Source organism: Parus major, chromosome 5 (assembly GCF_001522545.3).
Source record: "Parus major isolate Abel chromosome 5, Parus_major1.1, whole genome shotgun sequence".
Taxonomy (NCBI): Eukaryota; Metazoa; Chordata; class Aves; order Passeriformes; family Paridae; genus Parus; species Parus major.
Window position 1 is genome coordinate 25,470,845 of NC_031774.1, and position 23,413 is coordinate 25,494,257.

General features: G+C 39.8%; 1 protein-coding gene across 1 annotated transcript in view; it reads right to left on the bottom strand.

Moving 5' to 3' along the window:
• Positions 1-19,390, bottom strand: part of LOC107205355 (cytosolic phospholipase A2 epsilon-like) — a 32,226-nt gene extending 12,836 nt beyond the window's left edge. Inside the window, exons 1-11 of the mRNA XM_033515223.1 lie at positions 19,364-19,390; positions 18,947-19,033; positions 14,446-14,521; positions 5,599-5,735; positions 4,638-4,766; positions 3,932-3,972; positions 3,329-3,371; positions 2,855-2,918; positions 1,775-1,944; positions 1,558-1,650; positions 779-816 (exon numbers count right to left, since the gene is read on the bottom strand). Coding sequence (XP_033371114.1) covers positions 779-816; positions 1,558-1,650; positions 1,775-1,944; positions 2,855-2,918; positions 3,329-3,371; positions 3,932-3,972; positions 4,638-4,766; positions 5,599-5,735; positions 14,446-14,521; positions 18,947-19,033; positions 19,364-19,390 — 905 coding nt within the window. The remainder of the gene's footprint in view (positions 1-778; positions 817-1,557; positions 1,651-1,774; positions 1,945-2,854; positions 2,919-3,328; positions 3,372-3,931; positions 3,973-4,637; positions 4,767-5,598; positions 5,736-14,445; positions 14,522-18,946; positions 19,034-19,363) is intronic.
• Positions 19,391-23,413: the final 4,023 nt, after the last annotated feature.

The window sequence follows — 23,413 nt, forward strand, 5'->3', positions numbered from 1 at the left end:
ACATTTGTGGTTTGAAAGCTGCTATGAAAATCTTGCATAGGCGTTCTAAGGAAGAAGTTTTTCAATGACAGTGGTGAACTGTATGCATATTTCATAGCATATTTACTGAAAATAAACAGCATGATGGAAAAAGCACCTGCTTTTCTGGAAGTTCTCTTCTGTTGCAATATACTACATAATGTAGCGTATCCATCTTATAAATTTTACTAAGGTCTGAAAAATATTCCAAAATGGTGTGTTTCGTTGGTTTAGAAATAAGCAATCCCTTCATTGAATTTATTTGCATTTATCTATTTGAGTAGACATTAAAACAATAAATGCAGGTACATTTATTATTTCAATTTTTTTCACATCTTAGAGTATCCAGGCACTCTGATTTTGATCTTTTAGTGGAAGGAAAACAGCTAAAGAGACCTTTTGGGAAACAGGGTTTTTTCAATTAGTTTTGAAATGTTGCTTTTATTGAGAATTTGCATTTGGCAATAAATAGTAGATGTCTACAGTGTGTCTACAGTAACCTTTACCATGTAATATTGATTGCAGCACAGTATGAACAGAAAATTGGTGTATTCTTTATAAAACCTTTTCTTAAATCCCCATCCCATTACAAAATCTTCATTGCTGAAAATCTTTGCATTATGTACTGAATGCATTTTATTTTATAGCCTGAAATGAAGATGGACCAGCATTCAGGACAAAGGCAGTAACAGTGGGATCGGAACTTGATTTACAACTATCTAAATACAAAGAACCAGGGGAAAATCCACAGGTGTCTTACCATTTTTTCACCTTAAGGAGCAAATCAAATTTTCTGTGCTGAAAATTGAAAAGGTACAATAATGATTATTTATATTTTGTTTAGGATAGTCCCTTTCCCCCAGTCAGACTAAGACATGTATCTTTCTAGTCATCACAACACCTACAAAACTCTGAATCTCAAAAAAAAATGTTATCTCTTCTCAATATTTCAATAGTAACCAGAGATGTGCACTGATTTAATAGATGAAGACTTTAGTACACTATCATCTGTAGTCCACATGTTATCTCTCCCATAAAACTTGGTGTAGCTTGCCTGGTGCTAGTTAGCTACACAAATAAATACCAGAAGAGCTGTAGTGCTGCAGCTCACCTCCCTGGAAGGATCCACCACTGAAGATGGGTGTTGAAACCAGAGCCTCTCCCAAAGCAAGGGGAAGCCAGAGAGGCTGAGCACCCCACCAATGTGGCTCAGTTTGCTTCCTGGGGCAGTGTGCCAGGCTGCAGCCTCACCACTCTGTCCCAGAGGCACCCAGTCATCTCCAGCCTCGTTAAGGACATGGACAGTACAAGGAGCATGAGCCACAGCTTAGCTGTTTTTCTTCTTCCCCCTTTTCCCTTGGATTTCCCATTTTACTTTGCTCCAAATAATTCACTTCACTATGCATTGCCCTAGATTGGAGGGAGGTTAGAAAACAGCTGTCTGTATAAAGAGAAAAGGCCTTTGGTTTCTGCTTCATGCAAATCAGAAAGAACTTCCAAAAACTTGCAAAGGATTCCCCATGGCCAGCACACACTCACCTCACCAACTACTTCCTTCTCGGTGGGGAGTGACTTCAGAGGGATTGTCAAGGGGACACTTCTCCTCCTTGGTCCACATGACATGCAAGTACACTGAAAAGGAGCATGGAATGCTTTTTGGTTAAAACAGAAATGTCTTCCTCTTGCTCCCTACTCACATGTAAATGTCAGGTCATAGAACTGTCTGTGTTGTCTACCATGTTCTGGAATAACGTACAAAGGTGGGAAGCTTCGTCTTCTTCCTGAGTGCAACATCCAGGGAGGGTTGCTTGTATCTGGCATAGTGGAAGAAAGTGGGATCTGGGAGAGGGGAGCGGGAGTCACAGCCCACTGAAACTGTCTGGGTTTCTTCAAAGGATCCTCTCACTGTAAATGTTAGCTCATTCTCTAAAACAATGAGATAAAATGCATACACAAAGTTACTTACAATTGTAAACAAAACGAGAGAGGAAAAAAAAACCAAGCAAAAGGTAGCTTTGAACAAATTCCTTCTCCTCTTCCTTTATATTTGGAAATCTGTATTCTTAAAGTGATCCAAACCCCAAACCTTTCAGGTGACTGTATCATTATAATGTGCTGAGCAAGAAGTCAGATGGGAATGTGACATGGATGGCACTGAATTTTAGATTGCTGCTTTTCTGTTGCAGTTTCATCATGACACGGTGAATACAACCAGGTACTTTGCATGGTAAATAATCCTCATCCCACGCCAAATAATGAGCTGAAGAAGTTCTCAGCCCCCTGCAGCAGATGACCCTATTTATATGAACAGCTTAGGTAATCCTGCCAGTGTGCGTTATGCATGCTCTGAGGTTGCCTACCAGATCCAGCCCCTCAGGGGATGTGGGCAGAGGAACTTCTAGATTCTGGATCTTGACCAGGGTCAGGCAGGAGCCAGCTGCTGAGTGGCTAACCCCTGCAAAAAATGAGGTGTTTCTGTGCATATGCGTAAGTCAAAGTGACAGAGATCCTGAGCAAAGTTAACGCCATGGACTAGAACACCTGAGGAAGCTTCTTCAGGGTTTAGCAGTACTGCAGCAAAGGTTTGCAGAATCTTAGCTTGGGTTTTAGATACATTCTGTACAAGCATCTGATTCCAGTTGTTTCTAGTCTGGCACAAGACTCTCCGTGAAGTCAGAACCCTGAACCTGTACCTGCTGCAGGACTGGTGGCATTCCCTACTGCAAATTTTGTACAGATCACCTTAGATGTGATCAATTAATACCTTAGTAGCTTGCTGATGCAATGTCCAGGCCTTGTTAGAGACAATATTTATTTTAAGAAGTAATAATCTTACCCGAAAAACGCCTCTTTTGCCTCCTGCTGTCCAAATGAACTTCCAGACAGGCTTCTTCACGACACTATGGTAGGTGTGATGAGGACAGAGAATTAGATAACTCATCCAGCCACCACACCACCAGTGCTGGCAGATGTTGAAAGGATCACTGTAGGAAAGGCCATTGTTTGAATGTGGGGGCCAGCTGTGTTGGACAGTTTTGCCAGGCACAGTGAATGTGAGAATTAATTTATTGTCACATGGGAAGATGGTGCTATGCTAAATTCACATTGTCATTTTCAATGGATGCAGACAAAACAAGGGAAAATTATAATAGCCAGAAGGCTCCTCTAAGATCATGTTGGTCTCCTTAAAGATAAAGCTCCTAAGAGAAAGTATCATTAAAGAATAAAGACTTTCCCTCACTGACACTATAGTCAGCCATGGTAAGGAATGATGTGGGAAACAACACAAAAGAACAAAACACTATTTTACCACTATTGCCCCATTTGTGATGATGGTTTCAGGAAGACCCCGGCTGGAAAAGAACAAATGATATATATTTTATAAACAATATGTTCTGGATACTGTCCTGAACTGAACACATTTCTCTCTCTAATTTTTTTATTATTATTGTTCTCCTTACTCCTTCTTATTATTTCTGTAAGTATGCTCCCTTGACATTAGATGCCACATAATGACCCAGCAGAAATTATTAACTTGCTGTAAGGCACCTGGAAAGTCCTTGCAACAGCCTTAGTAACACAGGCATGACACAAGCTGGGTAGCAATGTTCTCCACAGACATGATTTTCCCAGAAAAAACTGTCCAGTAAATCTGCAGACTTACTGCAGTGGGATTTCCCAGCCAACTCTGAACTATGTAAGACAAAAATCTTAAGAGAAAGTCACAGAATAAAAGATTCTCGACTCCTCTCCATGTCATGGCATTTTTCCTTTTGTACAATAATTTTTTTAATGCACATATTAAGTTTGGAAAAACTTGTCTCTGGCTCTTAAGGTGATACTGGATCTACAAAAGGTTTCCCTGCACTAATGTATAAATCCAAGCTGCCAACAATAATAGGGTTTTACTCACATGGTCTCCAATACAAACTCAACTTCCAGCTCCTCCTTGCCCTGAAAATAAAATAAAAGAAGCTGTCTCAAGTAGCATGTACAGAGGTTTTCAAAGTAACCTTAATTTTTGCAAGCACTGTATCCTTTACATTTAATAAGTAAAAATATTCTGTTTTGTACTTCCTATTATCAGCATTAAATGACTGAAGCAGCTTTTTCTCCCCCAAGGGAAAGTTCTCAATTGTACTTGCAGAACTAAGAGTGTTTGATACTTATAAATCTCCCTAACAAACCCACTTCACACTTTCTTCTCTGCCAGCTTCCATATACTGAACACGATATGCTAAGGCTTAGTATTTAGGAAAATATTGTGGAAACAGATCATTTCCCTGTGCTTGCATTGTTTTGGTTTTTATAGTCTTTATGAGGATTAGATAAACTCTTATTTTCTATCAGATTATTGAAAGTGCAAAGCTTCCATAAAATTGCATCTACTCTGGGGCTTGGGAATTTGGCCATGACCTGCGCCAAAGGAAACCAACAGGAATTTGAGAAGGCCATCTATTTTGTCACTGATGTGCAGTTTCCAGGATGTTAATAAATTTTGCTACATTTTTATCACCAAGCTGGTCCTGGCGGTAAAACCAGAAGAGACAGTACATCTCTTCAAACAGAGGGGAGAGAATGGACATCATGCTGTACTAAATATGTGACCAAGCTCTTACCTCTGTGTTTAGTGGGAATGCCATAAAAACTCTTTCCCCAAGAGGGAGTTTAGCTACATCAAAAAGCACAATTGCACGGTCATCATCACGAATGACGTCATCATCAGAAACAGTAATTTCCAGAACATTCTGGGAAAAGAAATGAAAAATATCCAATTCACTAGCATGTATGACATGCAAGAAGTATGACATTCTGTAGCTCTTCCAGGCTTAGTGTCAGCTTTATAGAGAGGAAATAGAAAAGTATTGATGAAAAAGTGTGAGAAGGAAGAGTAAGAAAGGGAGTATAAAGAACCAAGTAAGGTAAGAACCAGATTTTAGTCTTGTCAACTAAAGCTGTACTGAGATCTCTTTTGGGTCAGCTGTTATGCTTTTAAGTAGATCTCATAAAAAATGCAATCTTCTAGGGAGGAATATGGATTGCCAAAAGTCCTGTATTACTTCATATGGGATAGATGGGCAATAGAGATTACTTCATATTAATAATCACCTTTCTAGATCCCTGGATATTCTGCTTTCAGAAATACCTATTATTTTTCAAATACCTGCTCACAGGTATTTGAGTGTAGTTCAATTTGCAGCAGCAAACCAATCTTAATCATACTAGAATTTGGCATTAACTCCTGCCATTACTTCATGTCCTTTCAGAAAAAGATGTGTTTTTCTGTTACAGTGTAATTTTATATTTTCATTTCATTTTCTCTGTGTTGTCACTGTCATGGGTCCCATCAGCCTCCCCCAAGGAGGTCAGACTCTCATTACCCATACATAAATAATAACTGTCTGTTATGAGTAAAAACTGGATTCCAGCAAAGCCATAATTGTTTTGCTTCAGCTTACGTGGGGAATTTTAAGTAAACCCAGAAATGCATTTGAAGACATTTCTAGTTTAGGGGTTTGGGGCTAAACTGAAAGACACTGCCCAGAGATAGATGAAAAAGAGAGGTTTTGGGTTGTTTACCTTGACTTTTCTCTGTATCCGGAAGTAGAAAGTTTCATTCCACACAGGATTTCTGCAGTTTTTGATGGTTTTGGTGTGGAATATTTCATCTGAAGCTGTAGGCAACCAGAGCCTCACATAGCAATCAGATTGGCTTACTGTAAAAACATAAGCACAAAATATCTGGCAGAGGAGGCACAATACAAGCAGTGGAGATGTTGAAATGATCTGTAGCTTCAACATGGGTGAGAGATGGGCAGTTCTTTCTGATAAACGTTGGCCAAACCAGGAAGATAGAAATCACACAGCTGGATGAAATTAATTTGTTCAACACAACACTATTTTTAATAAACAATGTATTGAAATAATTATGCATAATCTTGTACATTCAAAGAAAAAATACAATCCTAACTAACAAATTGAAAAGTGTGTCTATTCAAGAGTCTTGCTCCATATCAAAAATTTGGCAGGCAGAACTGTGGCAGAGGCAGTGTTACTTCAGACCCTGAGAGGGATTGCACATAAATTGTCTCTGTAGCAATTTAACTTCGTGAGAAATATCAAAAGAATCAGGTTTAAGTCTGATTCAGATAGTACATGTCTGGCATACCTGGTTATTAACTCCTTATGACTGAAAATTAATTATTCCAGTGACCTTGATCATCATCTCCCCAGGCAGGGTAGGAAGGGAGAGGCCTACCAGCAGTACAATTGCTGCTTCAGAAGCTCAGTAGGAACTGGAGCCTTTTCCTGGTGTTTGCTGATGCCTGAAGGATCTGGAACCTAATTCCTACTTCACATCTCTTCCCAGGAAAAGCTAAGTGGCAGAAAGGATTTGCATCTTGTGGATGGAGGGAGTGGAGTGAGGTAGCACTTGCTCTAAGTTACCATCTCCCATAGATCCTGGACCAAGGGAGCACCAAAGAGTTTCTCAGACCTTGGGCAGGAACTTTTCCAGCAGCAGCTAGAAGGGTTGATCCATCCTGTTCTGTAAACATGGGCTTTGGCAAGAAAAGAGGAGGAGTCTGGTGCTCTGGCAGTCTACAGAGAGAATCACCTCATGAGCAGGGAGAAGAGCACCTACTGTCTGTAAGCACGGTAGAGGTCCTGAGTCAGTTCCTCAAGGTAAAGAGCGAGTTCATCCCCGTGTCTTTGTTCAGGATATATTGCTTTGGGATATTTTGCTTAAAAAAAGGGTGTTGCCTGAAATCCAGAGACCCTGTGACTGGGACATGCTCAAGGGAAGATACCTGTCAATAAGGGAGATCCCCATGTAACACTTTGTGCTGAATCTTGAAGGAATTTCTTGACACTGCCAGGAGTTTTCTCTTTACAAGGTAGTAGATTGCCTGTCTTTGAAATTATTTCCACTGACAACATTTCAGAGTCTCGTATTTTAACATAAAGGAGATGATAGGGTAATACGTTGACTTCGGCAATTACCAGTATAATATTTAATCTACTAGGAGTGGGAGGGCTGTGCTTGCTGATCTGTCTGATAACTGAAAGTTCTTCCCTCACTGGCTGCCTGACAGCCTGTTGAGCTGTGATGTACTCATCCTGATTAATGGTATCGCTGCCTCTGATCTACAGAGCCTGTACAATAGCCAAGAACTAAGTGTGGTTTCAGGGCATCTGGACCATCCCTCCTCTCATTAACACACACACAACTGCCAGTCTCAAGTGTCCCAAAAACATGAATCCAGCATCTCCAAAATTGCCAAAGTGGATGAGGTGGCATGTGATTCAGAAATTAACATTTCTGAGCTGACTCAAGACATAATTTCTCTCCCTTTTAGTTTCTAGCTATTTTAAATTTCATTTTTTCATCACACATTGTAAAAAAATAAGACTTATGATAGAACTGAGAAAGCCTGTAGTGTGAAATCTCTGAGACGGCCATGAATGGACACCTGCAGCACTTATGAATGTCTTTTGTTACTGTTTGACCTGGAATTTACTGATTTTCTAGAGTGTTTTCTTTGGCAAAATATCTTCATGAGGCTACTTTCTAAAATTGCCATCTGCTCTATGGGGAGAAGCTGAGTGAGCTGAGACTCTTCAGCCTGAAGCAGAGAAGGCTTACACAGTCTTGTCAATTTGTGTAAATGCCTGATAAGAGGAGAGGAAAATAAAGAAGTCTGCATCGGATCACCCCGTGGTGCCCAGTGGAAGGTAAAAGGAAGTGGACATAAACCAAAATGCAGGGAATCCTACTGAAACATAAGTAAAAATTTCACTTTTACCATGACACTGTAAACACTGCCAAATACTGTCACAGATTGCCCAGAAAGGTTGCGAGGTCTCTACCCTTGAGGATATTCAGAACCCAAATGGAAATGGCTCTGAACAACCTACTGAAGCCAATCCTGTTTATGGCAGGGGTCTGGACTACACAGTCTCCAGAAGTGCCTTCACACCTCAGCCACTTTGTGTGATTCTGCTGTAACAAGGCTAGCCGGCCCCAGAAAAATTACATAACGGTGTTAACAACTCCTGTATGCAAATTTCACCTTGAAGATGGGGCGAGGTAATACCACTAGGACAAAGTACATTCCCTTCCTGTGAAGAAAGGGGACTACGCCACATGTGGTTTTGCCACAATTCATCTACAGTCCATACCAGTGTGGAGAGGTTATTGTTTTCCATAGAATTCCTGTGATTTTCTATGTTTTCCTTTAATTTTACTGACAGTAAAATTCCCATGCTGTGAGTCTAACTGAGCTTATTTATTTCTGTAGAAGTGGAAGTTCACTTCTGCTAGGCTAAACTGTGAGGCAAACAGTGAGATAAATAAAAAATAACAGGATAGTTGAATATCTGCTGAATACTATGATGACTATTGTACCCATACTATATGGGAACCCTTGAAATGACTAATCAGCTTGCATTGCTCCCTCTTATCCCTGAAAAAAGTGTACAAGAGAGCTACTGAAAATGTTCCAGTTTATTCATTGCTACCTGAGAGCTAATACAAACAAACAAACAAACAAAAAAAAAAAAAAAAAAATTTCTATTAGCATTTTCTTCATGTTTTAGTTGTAATGCAGTTGCTGGACTTTACCAGTTTCATGCCATGCCAGGCCCTTCAATGCATGTATTGCAACTTCCCTAATGTCACCTCATGTGAATGCTGAGACATCTGCATGTCTCTTTGAAAGCCAGCACTAAGACACCCTGATGTCCTTTTCCAATTCATAGCTTCGGATTTAATTTCTATTGTGGTGAGACTTCTTCTCAACTCTGTCTTAGAGCTAAAGATTGGTTAAAAATACAAGACCAAAAGAAGTAGATCAGAATTGCAGCCACGTGTGGTACTCTGTCAGAGTACAGTCCTGTGAGGTGTACCTGAGGTGAACCATCCCATGCTAAAAGCACTCATCTCCATCACAGGTAAGGAGAAAATTACAGCACTGAAAACCAAAGCGTATAAGAAAAACTATTCATAAGAACAATGAATGTAAACTACAAAATCCCATCTGTCCTGTTACTGCATTTCGTAACACCAAAACGAAGAAATAATTTTCTCCTAGTGAAATATTCTTCACCTGCACAGACAGGTTCTCCTTGAATCCTGGTTTACTACAGCTTGCTTAAGAGGAGGAGGAGAAGAACCGCTCCCATTTCTCAATTGCTGGACATGATATTTGGGAACATTTTCCCTCACCAGCCACATACAATACAAACAGAATTAAGGATTTACTCCTACTGCTATCTGAGAGAGGATTTGAACTTGGCTAAGAGCTCTACCAGCATCCTGGTGCAACACTCATTTGTAAGCACAGTATTACTCTCTGTGGTTTACTTGTGGAAATAACAAGAGCTCATAGATCTACTGTGCTTCATCAGCGATGTCTTTGACCAGGGACGAACAGAGTCCCCGTGGGAATGAGCACTTCACCCAATCCAGCCATTTAAGTCAAGTGGCAAAGTAGGATTTTCTCCCTGGAGCAGATTCAGTGGGTGCAGTGCCTGCTGCAGTCCTAGATCAATGTTTCATATCTGGTCACCTCTCCCTCCTGTGCCACTGTGCTCCCACTGGCACCACTTGCTTTCCTGGGACAGGGCCATTAGTGCCACCTTCACTAGCTGTAACCTCCCTCATTTTTTTGCACTTATTTTCTGCATCAAAACTAACCCCTAATGTCTCTGAAGAATGACTGTTTTGCAAAGGCTCCAAGTGTCCTACTGCAGAACTGACTCATTTCTTCTGAAGGAATAATACAAAAACTTCCACAAAATAATTTCATAAGATGTTAGAGGACAAAGTCTCTGAGCTCTTCTTTTATAAATATGTAAGGCCTCTCTTTGTTCAAGGTGAAAAACCAAAGGAAGATCTGAAAACAAAAGGAAGAGTTGAGGGAGAGGAGTAATTGTTCTGACATCTCAGCAAAGACGAACAGGTTTGTTTCCACAGCGGAGAAAGTTTCCACATATGCATCTTTTCTACAGTAGAAAATATACCTAGTCACATTTCAGCCCAGGACTTTAGCTTTCTTCCTCAGCTCTGACAGCCTCTTGATTTAGCAAGACTTCTCTCAGAGAAGTTACTGTGTCCCAGAAAACAAATCACCTGTCAACCTGAAGCTCACTCCAAGTTATTTCTTACTGGGACACAGAGCTCCTCACTTCCTGCAGTTCAGGAAGAGCACTGCAAACCTCAGCACCAGTGAGGCCAAATGCGTCAGACGTGACACCACCACTCTTCACCTCCTCTGTGTTAATGAGCCAGAGCCTGTGCTCCAGCAGCAAAGGTCATCCCTTGGAAGGTGGCATCAGCTGGTAGGCTCCCACAGTTTCTGAGAGCAGTACTGCCACAGAGACATCTTTAGTCTTCAGGACTAAGTGAGATCCAGTGGAGCCCAGCAGAGTTTTGCTCTTTCACATGGTGGAGAGATGAGGTAACTGCAGGTCTGTTCAGCTGCGCTGCCTAAGGGCATGGATGAAGTTTGCTTCCACTTCTGCTGCCTCAGGGCAAATCCCCTCTCTTGGTACCTGGGCTTCAGGCATGTCAAACAGGTCGATCCCCTCACTGATCCTCTGTTTGTCCATAGAGCAGGGACAGTGGGGTGTCAGCTGTCAGGTTTAGGGGTTGCCATGAAACAAGTAAGCGCTAATGACAGTGAAAGTGGGCCAGGCTGGGAGCTTGGTGCAGCTGTGCGGCCACCCCGTAGCTCACTTGATTAAGGAGAGCAGCTGGAAGGTGTAGACAGTCTGTGCCATCATGGTTCTCCTCTCCCATCACCCAGCTCCTTCTCCAGCTTTTTGGGAAACAGTCCCGGGAAGGGGTGTCGGCAGCAAGAAAAGAAGCTAATATGTTGTGAGGTGCCTCAGGGAGGCAAAGAGTTTCAGAGAAGCATTGTTAAAGTGAGAGGCACGGCTGTAAGCCACGTGTGTGAATTTTGACACCCTGTGTTGGGGAATGGGCTGTGTGAGCCCTAGATGAAGTTATCTCACCCCAGACCTCTTGGGAGGAGTGGCCCAGGAGTTCTGATTGGGTTTGAGACCCTGGAGTTTCTCCTTTGTTGTGTTTTTAGTGGTCTCTAACCCTAAACTCCACCCTCAAAGGTGGAGTCCCTCAAGAGTTCTGTCCCTCAAAAACCCCTGCCCTGCCTCTGTTTGGGGCTCTCTGTCTCTGGGTATGAATTGCTCCCATGCTGAATAAATGGTTTCATGAACAGAGGCCCATCTCATTGTATTACATACTGGTTCCCAGAAACTGTGGCTTCCCTGGACATGATCCTGCAGTTGCTGACTACAGCACAAATACAACATTTTCCCTGTCATCTCATCCTGACCAGATATTCCTCCCACATATGGGGAGCTCTTCGGAAGTAGTGACACCATGAACAGAGTTAGGAAACATGAGCTTCTGTAAAAGCACTGATTTCCAGTTGAAAAGGTGCAAATGGACATACCTACCAATGACCCAAAAAGTCATTATTTTACTGAAGGCTGCATACAGTCTTGGACTGAGGAGGCGAATTACTATTGCAAAACAGGTGCCAGACTGTAATAGACTCAAACTTTGATGGAACTAATTCCTTTCTAATACCCCCACCACCTTCATAGCCAAACTGCACGGAGCACTGCAGCCTGGTGATGACACTGAGCGCTTGCAGGGCAGCAGGATGAGTGTAAGTGATCTTATCTGGGTGCCCTTCTCTCCAGTGCCCACAGTGAGATCAGGGAGTGCCACAAAAGTTTGAGTCTGACCATGATTACTAATTGGCATAAAGGTTAGTTAGAAGTACAGTGGAAAATAATTAGCCCAGGTCTAACAAGAGCATTTGCGTGGTAATAAGACAGATACCAATTATACATAGCATGAGGCATATGTTGAAGAGGAACATCAGTCAGTATAGAGGAGACCACAAAAGGGGCAGGCTGACAGCAGGGATATGAAAGGGGCCAATTGACCCATTCAGGAGGAGTCAACTGTTTTCTTTTCGGTTTAATTTTTTTCTTTTTGTGCCAAACTCAATCAGCATGTGCTGTCTACAGGCAAAGGTGGAACATCAGATTTCAGAATAAGCTTGGATTTCATCCCAGGCTTGTGAAACACACATCCCATGGATCTTGAGGTGCATATTTTAAAAAAAACGAGCCAAGATTAAGTTGGGTGCATGTGATAATGAGGAATATCAGTGGAAATATACAGAAGTGGTGTTCCCTGAAGCCAGGATTTGGCAATTAAATCAAAGAAAAATGTAGAAACTCTATGACTAAACTATCTGGTATGAGTGCACTTGCAACAAACAGAGAGAAAATGGAGCACTGCACATGCTGAAAGAGATGGGAAGCCAGCATACAGGCAGAAAAAGCAACTCAGAAGTGGCTGCACTAGATGGAAAAGGTGGCTTGTTCCTGGATTTGACACAGAGAAACTGAAAATCTAGGGAAGTCTGAAATATGTTATTACAAAAACTGTCAGTCTTCTACATATATTTCACAGCCAGACAGCATCTGTATCAGATGCTTATGATCAGTTCTCCAGGGGAAAGATCATATGGCTGAGGAAAGGCTAGGTAAACATAATTTTATTATTCTCATTAGCACACAGTAGCATGTCTAGTTATTTCAGGTTTCTGATACTTCAAATGCATTCAAATTTTAAAATAAAAATGCTAAGCTAAAAGAACATCAATTGCAGTGCAAAATCAAGCACTTGAAAGCTACAATATTTCTTTTTTGAATTGTACTTTAGTTTTTAAAGCACAGAGTATCACACTATTTTTCCTTTGAGACCTCACCTTCTTTGAAAGCAGAGGTAGGTTGCTACTCAGTCAACAAAGAGCTATCTGATGTTTGTTTATCTTATTCAACATTATCCTGATCTACAGTACTTCATTCTGTGACATCCTTAAGAAACAGGCTCAAATAGGCTCACAGAGTAGCTTGGGGATTACTGGCAGAAAGAAAAGACATCTTTTTCTTCACCAGCAGGTCCCCAAGACTTATTTACTGGTAATTAACAAAAGAATCTGAAAAGAATCCTCTACAATAGCAGAGGATTCAAAATGAGCACATCACCTCAACAGATAAGAGGGAGACAAAATGTGTTGGAGAAGACACTCTGTGTTTTGTAGACAGGGAAAGAGAGGCACAGAATTTTTTGATGAATACATTTGCCTAAACTTCGTATGCAACAAGTCCATGAACAGAGCTAAAAACTGAGCCCACACATCTTGAGCACTACTCCAGGTGTGTGTATTTTGGTGATAACAGGAATTTTCAAACTGTCTACATCTCACTAAGAGGGACTTGTCAGAAATCTCCCTGTCATCAGGACAGAGGACAAGGTCACAACTGTAACACTGTTTTCTGAGAATGCAGCATCATTCTACTTTGTACAATCCCTTTGCATAAGCAGCTGAATCATGGTTCTTATCTTGTTCAATTTTCATTCTAGATGAAAGGTGATACTACGAGAAATTAAATAAACAGTTCAAAGGAATGAAGGTGAGGTCTTGGATATACATGTAATGTTTGATAGCTTTCAAAAGGAATAGAAATTCATTTGACCTTTTCTGCTATACTATAAAATTGTTTCTGTTCTCCACAACCCAATATTACAGACAATGTGAACAGAACACTTCTCTTCGTGTGATTGGAAAATTGATAAAGGTGACATCCATGCTTTTGAAACACCAAAGTGAGTGAAATACGAAGAGATGTTAAGAATTTTTATCTGTAGGGTATTATGGCTTTGGCAAACTTCATCATGATCTCCCAAAAAGGAAAGAAAATGCAAAACAAGAGAAGGAAGAGCAGTATGGTAAAAGGATAGGTAAAACTGTGGATTAGTGATGTGCCAAGTTCGTGAGACACACGTAGGAGTGGCAGGAGAAAATTCTCATAGAAAAATCTCTGGGAAGGTAAACCACCAGGCAAGGGCTACCCAAATATCACATTTTCAAAACACTTTGCCTGTCAGCTGTAATGTACCATGTACCATAGTCCCACCAAAAAATTCTGTTAGACATCTTTCAGTGGGGGGCAAGAGGCAGCTGATGTCATGATGGTCATTACAACCAAAGAATTAAGAGGGTAAGTATTTCAGCTCTGTATTCTATGCATTTGTCATGGACATGTTATATAAACATCTCTGTATTAAAACTGGTGTTAAGATATTTTCGAGCACCTTAAACAGCCAACTTTCCAGACAAATAATGTGCAAAAAGCCCCCATAACCAAATAAACCTCTGAACATGTAAATAGACATTCTGTGGCATAAATTGCTTTCAGCTGTGATTTCTTAGCAAGTATGACTTTTGTTTTTTGCATTTGTGCAGTATCTAGCACAAGCAGGGGCTGATACAGTAATTTGAGAATCATGTAACATCAATGAAAAAATTAGGTACTTACAAAAATCTGCCTGATGAGCATTTTTCAACTTTATGATTCTTACAGTAAGCAAGGAGTAAGGTGTCATTTCTTCCTGCTGAAAAAAAAACCCAAAACAAAGGAGGTGTATTTTAAAGTTTTGAATATTTGTATTGGCTTTAATGCAACCAAACACTGAAAAGAACCAAGGTTCTGCTAAAGTTCTCTTCCAGTTGGCATCACAGTAAATAAACAATAGGCAGCAGAATGCACTTTCTCCACAAACTTCATTGACCCCTAAAGCCTGTAGCTATCTGTGCACACAAAGAGAAGGTGTGGAAAGAGAGGATGAATAGGAAAGTTAAGATGGTGTAAATAAACTGAAAAAGTTCATTTAGCCAGTAACATTAAATTGTACACATGACCATCAGCAGCCAATATGAAGACAAAGTTCAGTGAATCCAGATATCAGAGATGTTTCAAATTTGGTTGGCTATTGACCAAGAGCCTGTGTTGTTCAAGGTAGAATCAAGGCCTACACAAAATATTCTTCTTTTAATGCAGTGCTTGGAAAATTGATGAGAAGGGGGGAAAAAAGACAGGTATTTTTATGTTTTCTTTCTTGTTTTTAAAAGAATCATTTTCCTGAGAGAGAGATGACTAAGGATGAGTGTTAGCACCTTAGGGAATGTCTAAGCACTGCACAACAGGTAGCTTTAGACAAACTCCTAGCTTGCTTTGTGGGAACAGAGGCTTTTCCTTACCAAGGATGGTTATCTGATTGATAGATATGGAATAGTTTTGACTATAATCCTTAACTTCAAAGACAACTATCCTCAATTCCTTGTTGAAGGTGCCAGGCCTGACCATCTAGGTCTGTAAAAGTTGTGACAATCATGTGTTCTTGATGGATTTTACATCTTCAGAGAACATGCTCATCGTGTCCCCTAGCAGCAGCTAGAGCAAGCAGGGTATTAGTAAAAAAGGAGGAGAAAATAGACAATTCTTACTATGGCTGCAGCATAGGTGGTTATATTGATCCCCCAACTGTGAGAACAGTTGGGGGAGAATTATCAAAACAGCTCAAGTTTATAGAAAGGAAAGAGAGTTGCATCATAGTTGTACTACAGAGACTGAATAGAAAGGGTAAATCCACACTAGGGATGGCTCCCTCTCTCACTGTTTAGGAATAGAAGCAGAAGAAAAGGAATTTCAGAAATTTCAGATTGTATTGAGTAATAAGCTCTGGAGTTGATGTATGATTATAGCAGTAACAGTTTTGTTAGATAGGAGTAACATAAAATGACTGCAGTGGATGTCTGAGGATAAGGCTCTGCAGGGGAAAGTAAATGCAAACTCTGTCAGGTCCTGAGGTCTGACTGCTACTTGCTACGTGAAGAGCTTTGTGAAGAGCTTTAATCTGCATACAAATGTGTTATCAGCAGATCCTGAATTTGGTATCTCCAATAAAAGGGGAAGGTATAAATAGTATATCTATAAATAATATGTACGTAAAAAAGTCATCAGAGTTAGGCTATGAAATAATAAGGAATCTTTTAAGGACTTCTGAGCAAAGCATTAATGAAAAAACAAAATATTACAGCATTAAGATGAGGCAGGTTTAGCAACAGGGAAGCGTTAGTTTGCAGTTCTAGTAGCAAGGAGCTGTGGAAGTTATAAAATGGCCAAACTTACTATGATACCACTTGAGTATTTGCAAAAAGATACTCAGAAAAATAACACTGAAGGCACAGTATACAGTGGGTCAAGAAATAGTCACAGTATATTGTGGACCACTGATATTCAGAAAAAGTTTGAGAAGTTCAGATAATGGCAGAAGACAAATGGATCACTAATTCCTAGTAAAGTCACAACACGAAACATCATCAACAAGAAGGGGTGGCCAAAGAAAGAAGCTGTTATGAAAGCTAATGACCAAAAGTTAGAAAAGATGGTCTGAAGTGAAATAGAGGGGAGCTGGTTGAAGATGATGAAATAATTAGGAGATGTTATCATTTTCTGAGAAACTTCAATTAAAATAACAGGGATAAACTCTTGAGTGAAATAAGAGAAAGCACATACAAAGATGCTGCTACTGTGACAAATGTTGAAGTTTGATAAAAAGATCAAAGTATAAGAAATCAGTGAGACAAGACAGTAGATCAGCTGGAGTGTGTAGAGCATCGGAGCATGGGGAATCAATCCATCATGACAAAATTTAGCTTAACCTCTCAAATAATTTCCATCTCTGTAAGAATGAAAGACATGAAGGTCATAAAAGGAAATTGCACAAAAAAATTGAATAATTTCCAGGCTACGAAGTTGTCCAATAAAATGTCAAAACTGATGTTTTTATAAAACACTGGGTGATTGAAAGGCACGTTAAATAGAAGCCAGTGCCTAATATAACCATGAAACTTGCCCATGAGCTCAAGTTTATGACCAGGAATTGTATCAGGATATCTTCAGTGAGCTGACTGGTTAAAATGCTCACACTTTTTGCTGTGAGGTACAGAAGCAGCATGTCCAAATCAAGTAGGCTAAGCGTTAAAAAAATGCATTCTCCTCATCAGGCTACAAAGAATAGAATATATTGGCTTCTGGGTAGGTATATTCCAAAACTAGAAAAAAAACAAATTAATCACTGTTACTCTAAGTCACATGTAAGGCACAGGATATTTTACATGGCTGTGCCCTCAACAGGGGAGGTAAGATCTCATCATTATCAGAACACAGGCTGAGCCAGCTCCACAAAATTGTGAATTGTTGTTACATTTTCCTAAAAATTTAGCAGTGGAGCATATTTGGCTTTGCACTATAGGTAGGCAGCAGCTAAATTCCATGCACAGCCACAGGCATAATTTTCTAAACCAAATCCAGTAATTATTCAGTTTATCACACAGCTATGCAAATTCCTCTCAAATTGAAACAAGTACTTAGGCAAATGTTTGAGCATTTGCATTAAGGAAAGCTTTTGTACCTGTTTACTTCTTCTGGAATTCAAGGTCTGGTACAAGCATGTTATCCTTTCTAATAGCTCTCTACTAATGATTATCCTTCCGTTGAAGATTGCAAGCTATGACTTGCAATAATTCAGGCAATTACCTAAAGCTACCCAGGAAACCCAATACCTGTAAGAGGCAGAAATTGGCCAGTTTAGACAAGTCTGTGCCTTTAATGCCATTTTTCTGCTGAGATTTATTACAGAGGAGCGAAGACATATCCAAAGCCAGGAGGTAAATAGAGTGTCAGAGAATGTCTTTGTTGTTAAATACCTGTGGACAGCAAACAGAACTTTCAGAAGTTCATTTGGCAGGGAGAAATTATGGCATGAATAATGAATTAAAGCTGTGGAAAGTGTCCCATACCCCCAATATGCAGGAGGTTACAGCCACATAATTTTTTTTGTACAACTTCACATATGTTCTAAAACATGTGCTGGATCCTAACAATCTTTATGTAAATGTAACTATATTAGTGGTAAAGAGGTTGCTTTTAGCCATGGATATTCTAAACCAAAACAGAGCTTCAGTATGAATACATTAAACCATTACAAAACTGCTAAGTAAGGTCATTCTTTTCCTCAACAGCTGCTTTTCCTGCTTTAGTACATTCTGTTGCTGAGCTTTAGCATACACACACACACAGCAAATTAGGAAAAACCGAAATGCCGTGTCATTTTTGGTTATGTTACTTTGCCCTTTACAGCAAGTTTCACTCCCCACTGGTAGTTTGTACCTTTTGTACACTAATATCCATCTGTAGGATTGCCAGCAGGCTGTTAACAAGAGATCAGTTTGATCAATCAGTTTGATAAGATTGTGACATATATAGGCAAAACAACGTTCCTAGTTCTCTGTTCATTTGGTAGTCTGCTTATACAAGCAAAATGTATGAGCTATAGACACTTCAATCACACACCATTTAAGATGTCATCAAAAGGAAATTTTCTTTATCTTTGGAGCCCCCAGGTTTTACTTTGAGGCAGTTTGGCACAATTCCAGCTGCAAAAGCTATCACTGATAGAGCTGCTCCGTGTTTGATGCAGCTACATCTCTGCCAGAGGCCCTGCAAATGTTGCCAGAGTTGTTTTTTTCATTGTGAGAAAGTGCACAGGGATCAAAGTGGGCACTTGTTCTGAAAACTGGCATTAACAACCAAACCCCAAAGGTTCACCAACAACCAAGCCCTGACTTTCAGATTCTGCCAACATTCTCCATTCGTTCTGGGCTACAGCTCCATTAAGTCAATAGGAAGCATTAGAAGAAGGCCAAAATCAGTCTCATTTTAACAGCAAATCGAGAACATTCTCACTAAGGTATTTCTCTGAGGAATAAAACCATGAAAACAACACATTCTATGTTGTTAATACTATGCAGATATTGCAGCTAAAGAAAATTTTCTTTAAATATTCCTACTTCTACATAACCATGTGAATATTTAATAACCAAATCAGGGTGAGGGAGAAGGAAGGAAGATCCTACCCTTTTCAAAAAGGTATTGGCTTAGTCCCCCATATTTTTAGTTTGTTGAAATATGGTACCTTAGCATCATCACTTGGGGCTACATAGTGCATCATCCATTTTCTTTCTTCATTTTCCAAGGGGCTTGATTTTCTGCTTGAATTCTGCTGAGGGAAGAAGAACAGGGGATGAAAAAGAGAGTAAAAATCAGGTTTTTTTACTTATTTCAATGTCCCACTGTAGCATTCCAGTGTGTGGAACAGGCAATTTGTACCTCTGCATTATGGTAAATAACATGAATGTACCAGTTCTGTGTTATGTGGAAAGATTCTGACTCCAGGTCAGAACACAACTGCAAATATCCAAGAAAGGACAATCCTGTTTTCCTGGAAATCTAAGTCCTATACATAACAAGGGACTTGGCCTGTTGTAGTTCAGAGGCAAATCTCAATCAAAACCCCGAGTCTCCTGCCAGGGTTGTTCTGTTTTCTACTTACCTGAGGTAAGGCAGAAGTTGATGCCATCGAGATCGCTGCTACATTAAAAGCAGCTGCTGTCAATGGCACCTTAGTACTGGGCTCCACAGGTGCCAGTGCCTCCTGACACAAATTTACAATCTTGAAGAAGTCTCAGAAGTTGCTGAACAGGTGTTTTATTGCACTGAGTCAGAGCTCCACCCCTCCATGATTTCTGAAACAGGGAAATTTCCCACCCACATTATTTGTCTGAAGAGCAGCTGGTGTAAGGTGTGAGTGTTCATATCTGCAGGTCTTCTGGCTGAGCACAGCCTGCTGAGGGACCAAATCATTCCCACCTGGGGCTCAAGGAAATGCAGCAGCAGCTGTAACCTGACTAATGATATGATAGAGATCATCCATGTGAGGTAGCCTTACAGTGATATTCTAAAAGTGAGCATAGCAATAGCCTAATAAACACATCAATATATTTTCTCCATGCAAACACCTGAATCCCTACATGATTACATCCATAGCAAAAAATAAATTTAAAAATAACTATGGAGATGATCATTAGAATGAAGACATTTACACATGAATAATTAGATAATTAGATATTAGATAATTAGAATTATCTAGAAAAAACATTTTTCCCTGAAAAGTGCTGTTGCATTTGTTGATTTTTATATACACACTCATTTTTCTTATAGTGTTCTATCTCAAAAGAAATTAAAGAAGGTATGATAAGCAACACTCCTCTGCTCCCTAAACCACACTGTATGAATTTTCCGTTTGAAATGTCTTCCTTATTTCTGGGCTTCACATTTAATATGGCATGCTGCTTAACAAATTTAAATGAGATTGAAACATTTCACCTTGAAAAGTCATTAAATGTTTCTACAAACTACAATATCAATTTTTGATACAAAAAATGTTCAGATTTCTTAGCAACTGTATTGAAATCATCATCTGGCTGGACACTATTAGCAGATCACTGGAAATTGATGGACTGATCCAACTTTTTTTTGTTGAAATTTTTTTAATCTAATGAGGATCTGCATGGGTTCAGCACACCTCTAGGAAGCTCAGTGATTAAATTTTCTAAGACATTATGCAAGCATTATTAGGCACACATACGTTTGCATTGAAAGTCCTCCTGAATGATTAAAATTAGTGCTTATGAAAGAACTTGAGATTAATAGGATGACAAAGCATCCTGCTTCCTCTTAGAGATGGGCATACGTGTGAAATCACTCCCACTCTGACTGTGGCTCTGAGTTTTGTACTAGGACCTTGACTAACAGAAACTAGACACAAACCCAATGACTTCCAGAAGTCTCATTACATACTTTTCTTATGTGAACAGAGGAATCAATATCTGATTGATTCTGATCATCTTACACACAGTATTCCATCCTTCCAAAAGTTTGATTTCTTAGGTTTAATTTTATATCCACGTTATTTTTTTTTATTGTTTTTTTTTTTTTAAATAAGCACATTTATTTTATCATGAAATGCAAGTGCAAAGTTTGCTTCTAACATTCTTTCTCACCATTGTATTGAAACTTTCTGGAACTGCTTAACTGATGCCAGAATTAGATAATCTATAGCAATAGGTTAAGGAGAGCCACAAGTCTCTCCCATTTCTTGCCTGATACTTTACCAAATGTGAGCATCAGAATTTCTGTAAAACAAAATTTTAGATTTTTTTTTTTTCCTGTGAGAATGGTGGCTAGAAACAGTTTAGACAAATGTAACTGTATAAACAAGAGCACAGACATTTTCTCTGTCTTCTGCTACAATCTACCTGTGTCCCTGGCTGAAGTGCCTGGAAGAGTTTAAGTACCACAATAGAGGCACGAGAACATGTTACAATTTCTCTGTAATTGTGCCACACAAGGGCTGTCAGATCGAGGTCTTGTTTCTGAAATGTATGGAAGTTAATGGGTGTGAGGTTTTTGCATGAGATCCTGTTTTCATTTACATTGTCATATTACACCTTTGCGTTTAAGACAAAGGGAAATGAGGTGGAGGAAGAAGCCTTCAGCATCTCTTAGGAAGCTGACTAAGAATTGCTTGTTGCCTAACAGCTAACTTTTCTTTCCTGACTCAAGCCTTGCCTATATGAAATTCCTGATCTTTAAGTGCAAGTCAGACGTAGCCAAAGGTACCTTTGACTCAAAGCTGGCACTGGTATTGAATTTCCTAAATTAGTTCAAAGTTCAAAATTGCTTTTTGCTATGAGGCACTATTCCTTTTGAGGCAAACACATCCTTTACACAAGGTGTGCACTTAGGATACACTTGACCATTAAGTCATCTGAAAGTTAAACTCATAGTAGAAGCTGGTTGTGTTTTCTCTGTATTGAGTGGACAAAAAAAAAAAAGCAAGCTTGGCAACTGCAAGTAATGACTGAACACCACCGCACTGGATTCTTCTGGAGAAGCCTAAATACCCAGTCCACACCTGACACCTAACTTCTGAATGTCTGAAGCTGGCTGAGATGAATCCCACCCTGGGCAATCAGCATGCCCTTTTTAGTCACTTGTTTCCAAAGTTACTGATGCTGAGGGAGCCTGACATTGAGGAAACTGGTTTTGTTGATAGCACGTGATTCACTCTGTTGCAATGTGAAGCTGCAAAACACCCCTGGGCAAAAGATCTATTAGCATATAAATGAAAAATCCTCTCTGGTATCCATTCAAATAACAAAGAAGAGGTTTTGTGATTACCAAGGTGGCAGAAAAATGCAAAATTCAGTGTGGCTAGTTCCAGTACAAACTTCCAGCCATTTTCAGGTTCAGGATCACCAAAGGTCCCTATGGTGGTGAAGCAGACAGCCTGACTTGGGACACCCACCCACAAGGCACAGGCTGTGCTGTGGTAGCTCATGTCCAGGTGCATTAAGGGAGTAATATCAAGTTGGGTTTTCTGTGAAACCCCAGGCTGCAATCTGCAGAAGTTCAGCAGCAGCTTTATAGGCAAGCATCTGAGACAAATTCGGGACAAATGGGAAATGTCAGAAGGAAAGACTGACAGGAGAGGGCTGGAGCTCCGTGAGGAAATGCACTCCTGACTTGTGGGGCAGAGCCCCAGTGGTCAAATGATACATTTAGTCCAGCTCTAGGAATAGAGAAACTTTGCTGGGTCATCCCAAGATACCACACTTTTGGCGATTTTGGGATCTGCCTGCCAGCTGATAAGCTAGTGGTGAGACACATTTCACTCAAAGTTGCTGTGCCTTGAAATTATTTTCATTTAAGTTTTTTTCTGCAATGATTTTTTTTCCCCCCTGACTAGTCTGATGGTGTCTAAGACTACAATAAATACATTCTAAAACAACAACACATAATACATTCTACAACTACAACTGAGTTAGGAATTAAACATTAATGCTCAAAGACATAGGTTGGATCAGATTTAATTATTAAAGGGTTTATTAAGGTGACTGCTAAGGACAAATAAAAGATCACATGGATTTTGTGTTTTCTTTCCACTTTTGTTCATCATTCTTCATGATTGCTCTCTTCAGCCTCTTTCCCATCCTTTACAGCTTCTCTGCAGCCTATAGACTCATATATCTCATCCCTATACCATGGGCTTTTGATATCAGGTGCTTCAGCACATGTTCCTCTCAGATTTTTCAGACCACCTTTCTGTACATAGGAGAAACAGAGATTCACTGAAAGCCCTTCTGGTTTTTCACTTTTTAATGTAATTTTCTTTATTATTATCTTTACTAGAAACAGCCATGCTGTCTATTCAGGGTTACAGGTAAATGCAGATAATGTGCATCAGTGTGATGCTTCAGGCATTAAAAGCATTATTACATTGTGGCCCATCTGAAGAAGAATATAGATATTTTTGATAGAAGCATAAATATTCAAGTCCAAGTCAGAAATCAAGAGATCACAACAATCCCCATGAGAGCAATGCTGAATATCACTCACAAGAATCAGACTTTAACATGTCAATGACTGTGAAACAGTGCCTAATCCACACAGTTGCTTCTGGTGACCTATGTGGTCTTTATTGGAATAAGATAAATATATATCTCATAATGAGAAAGGTATACATAAACATATTTACCTG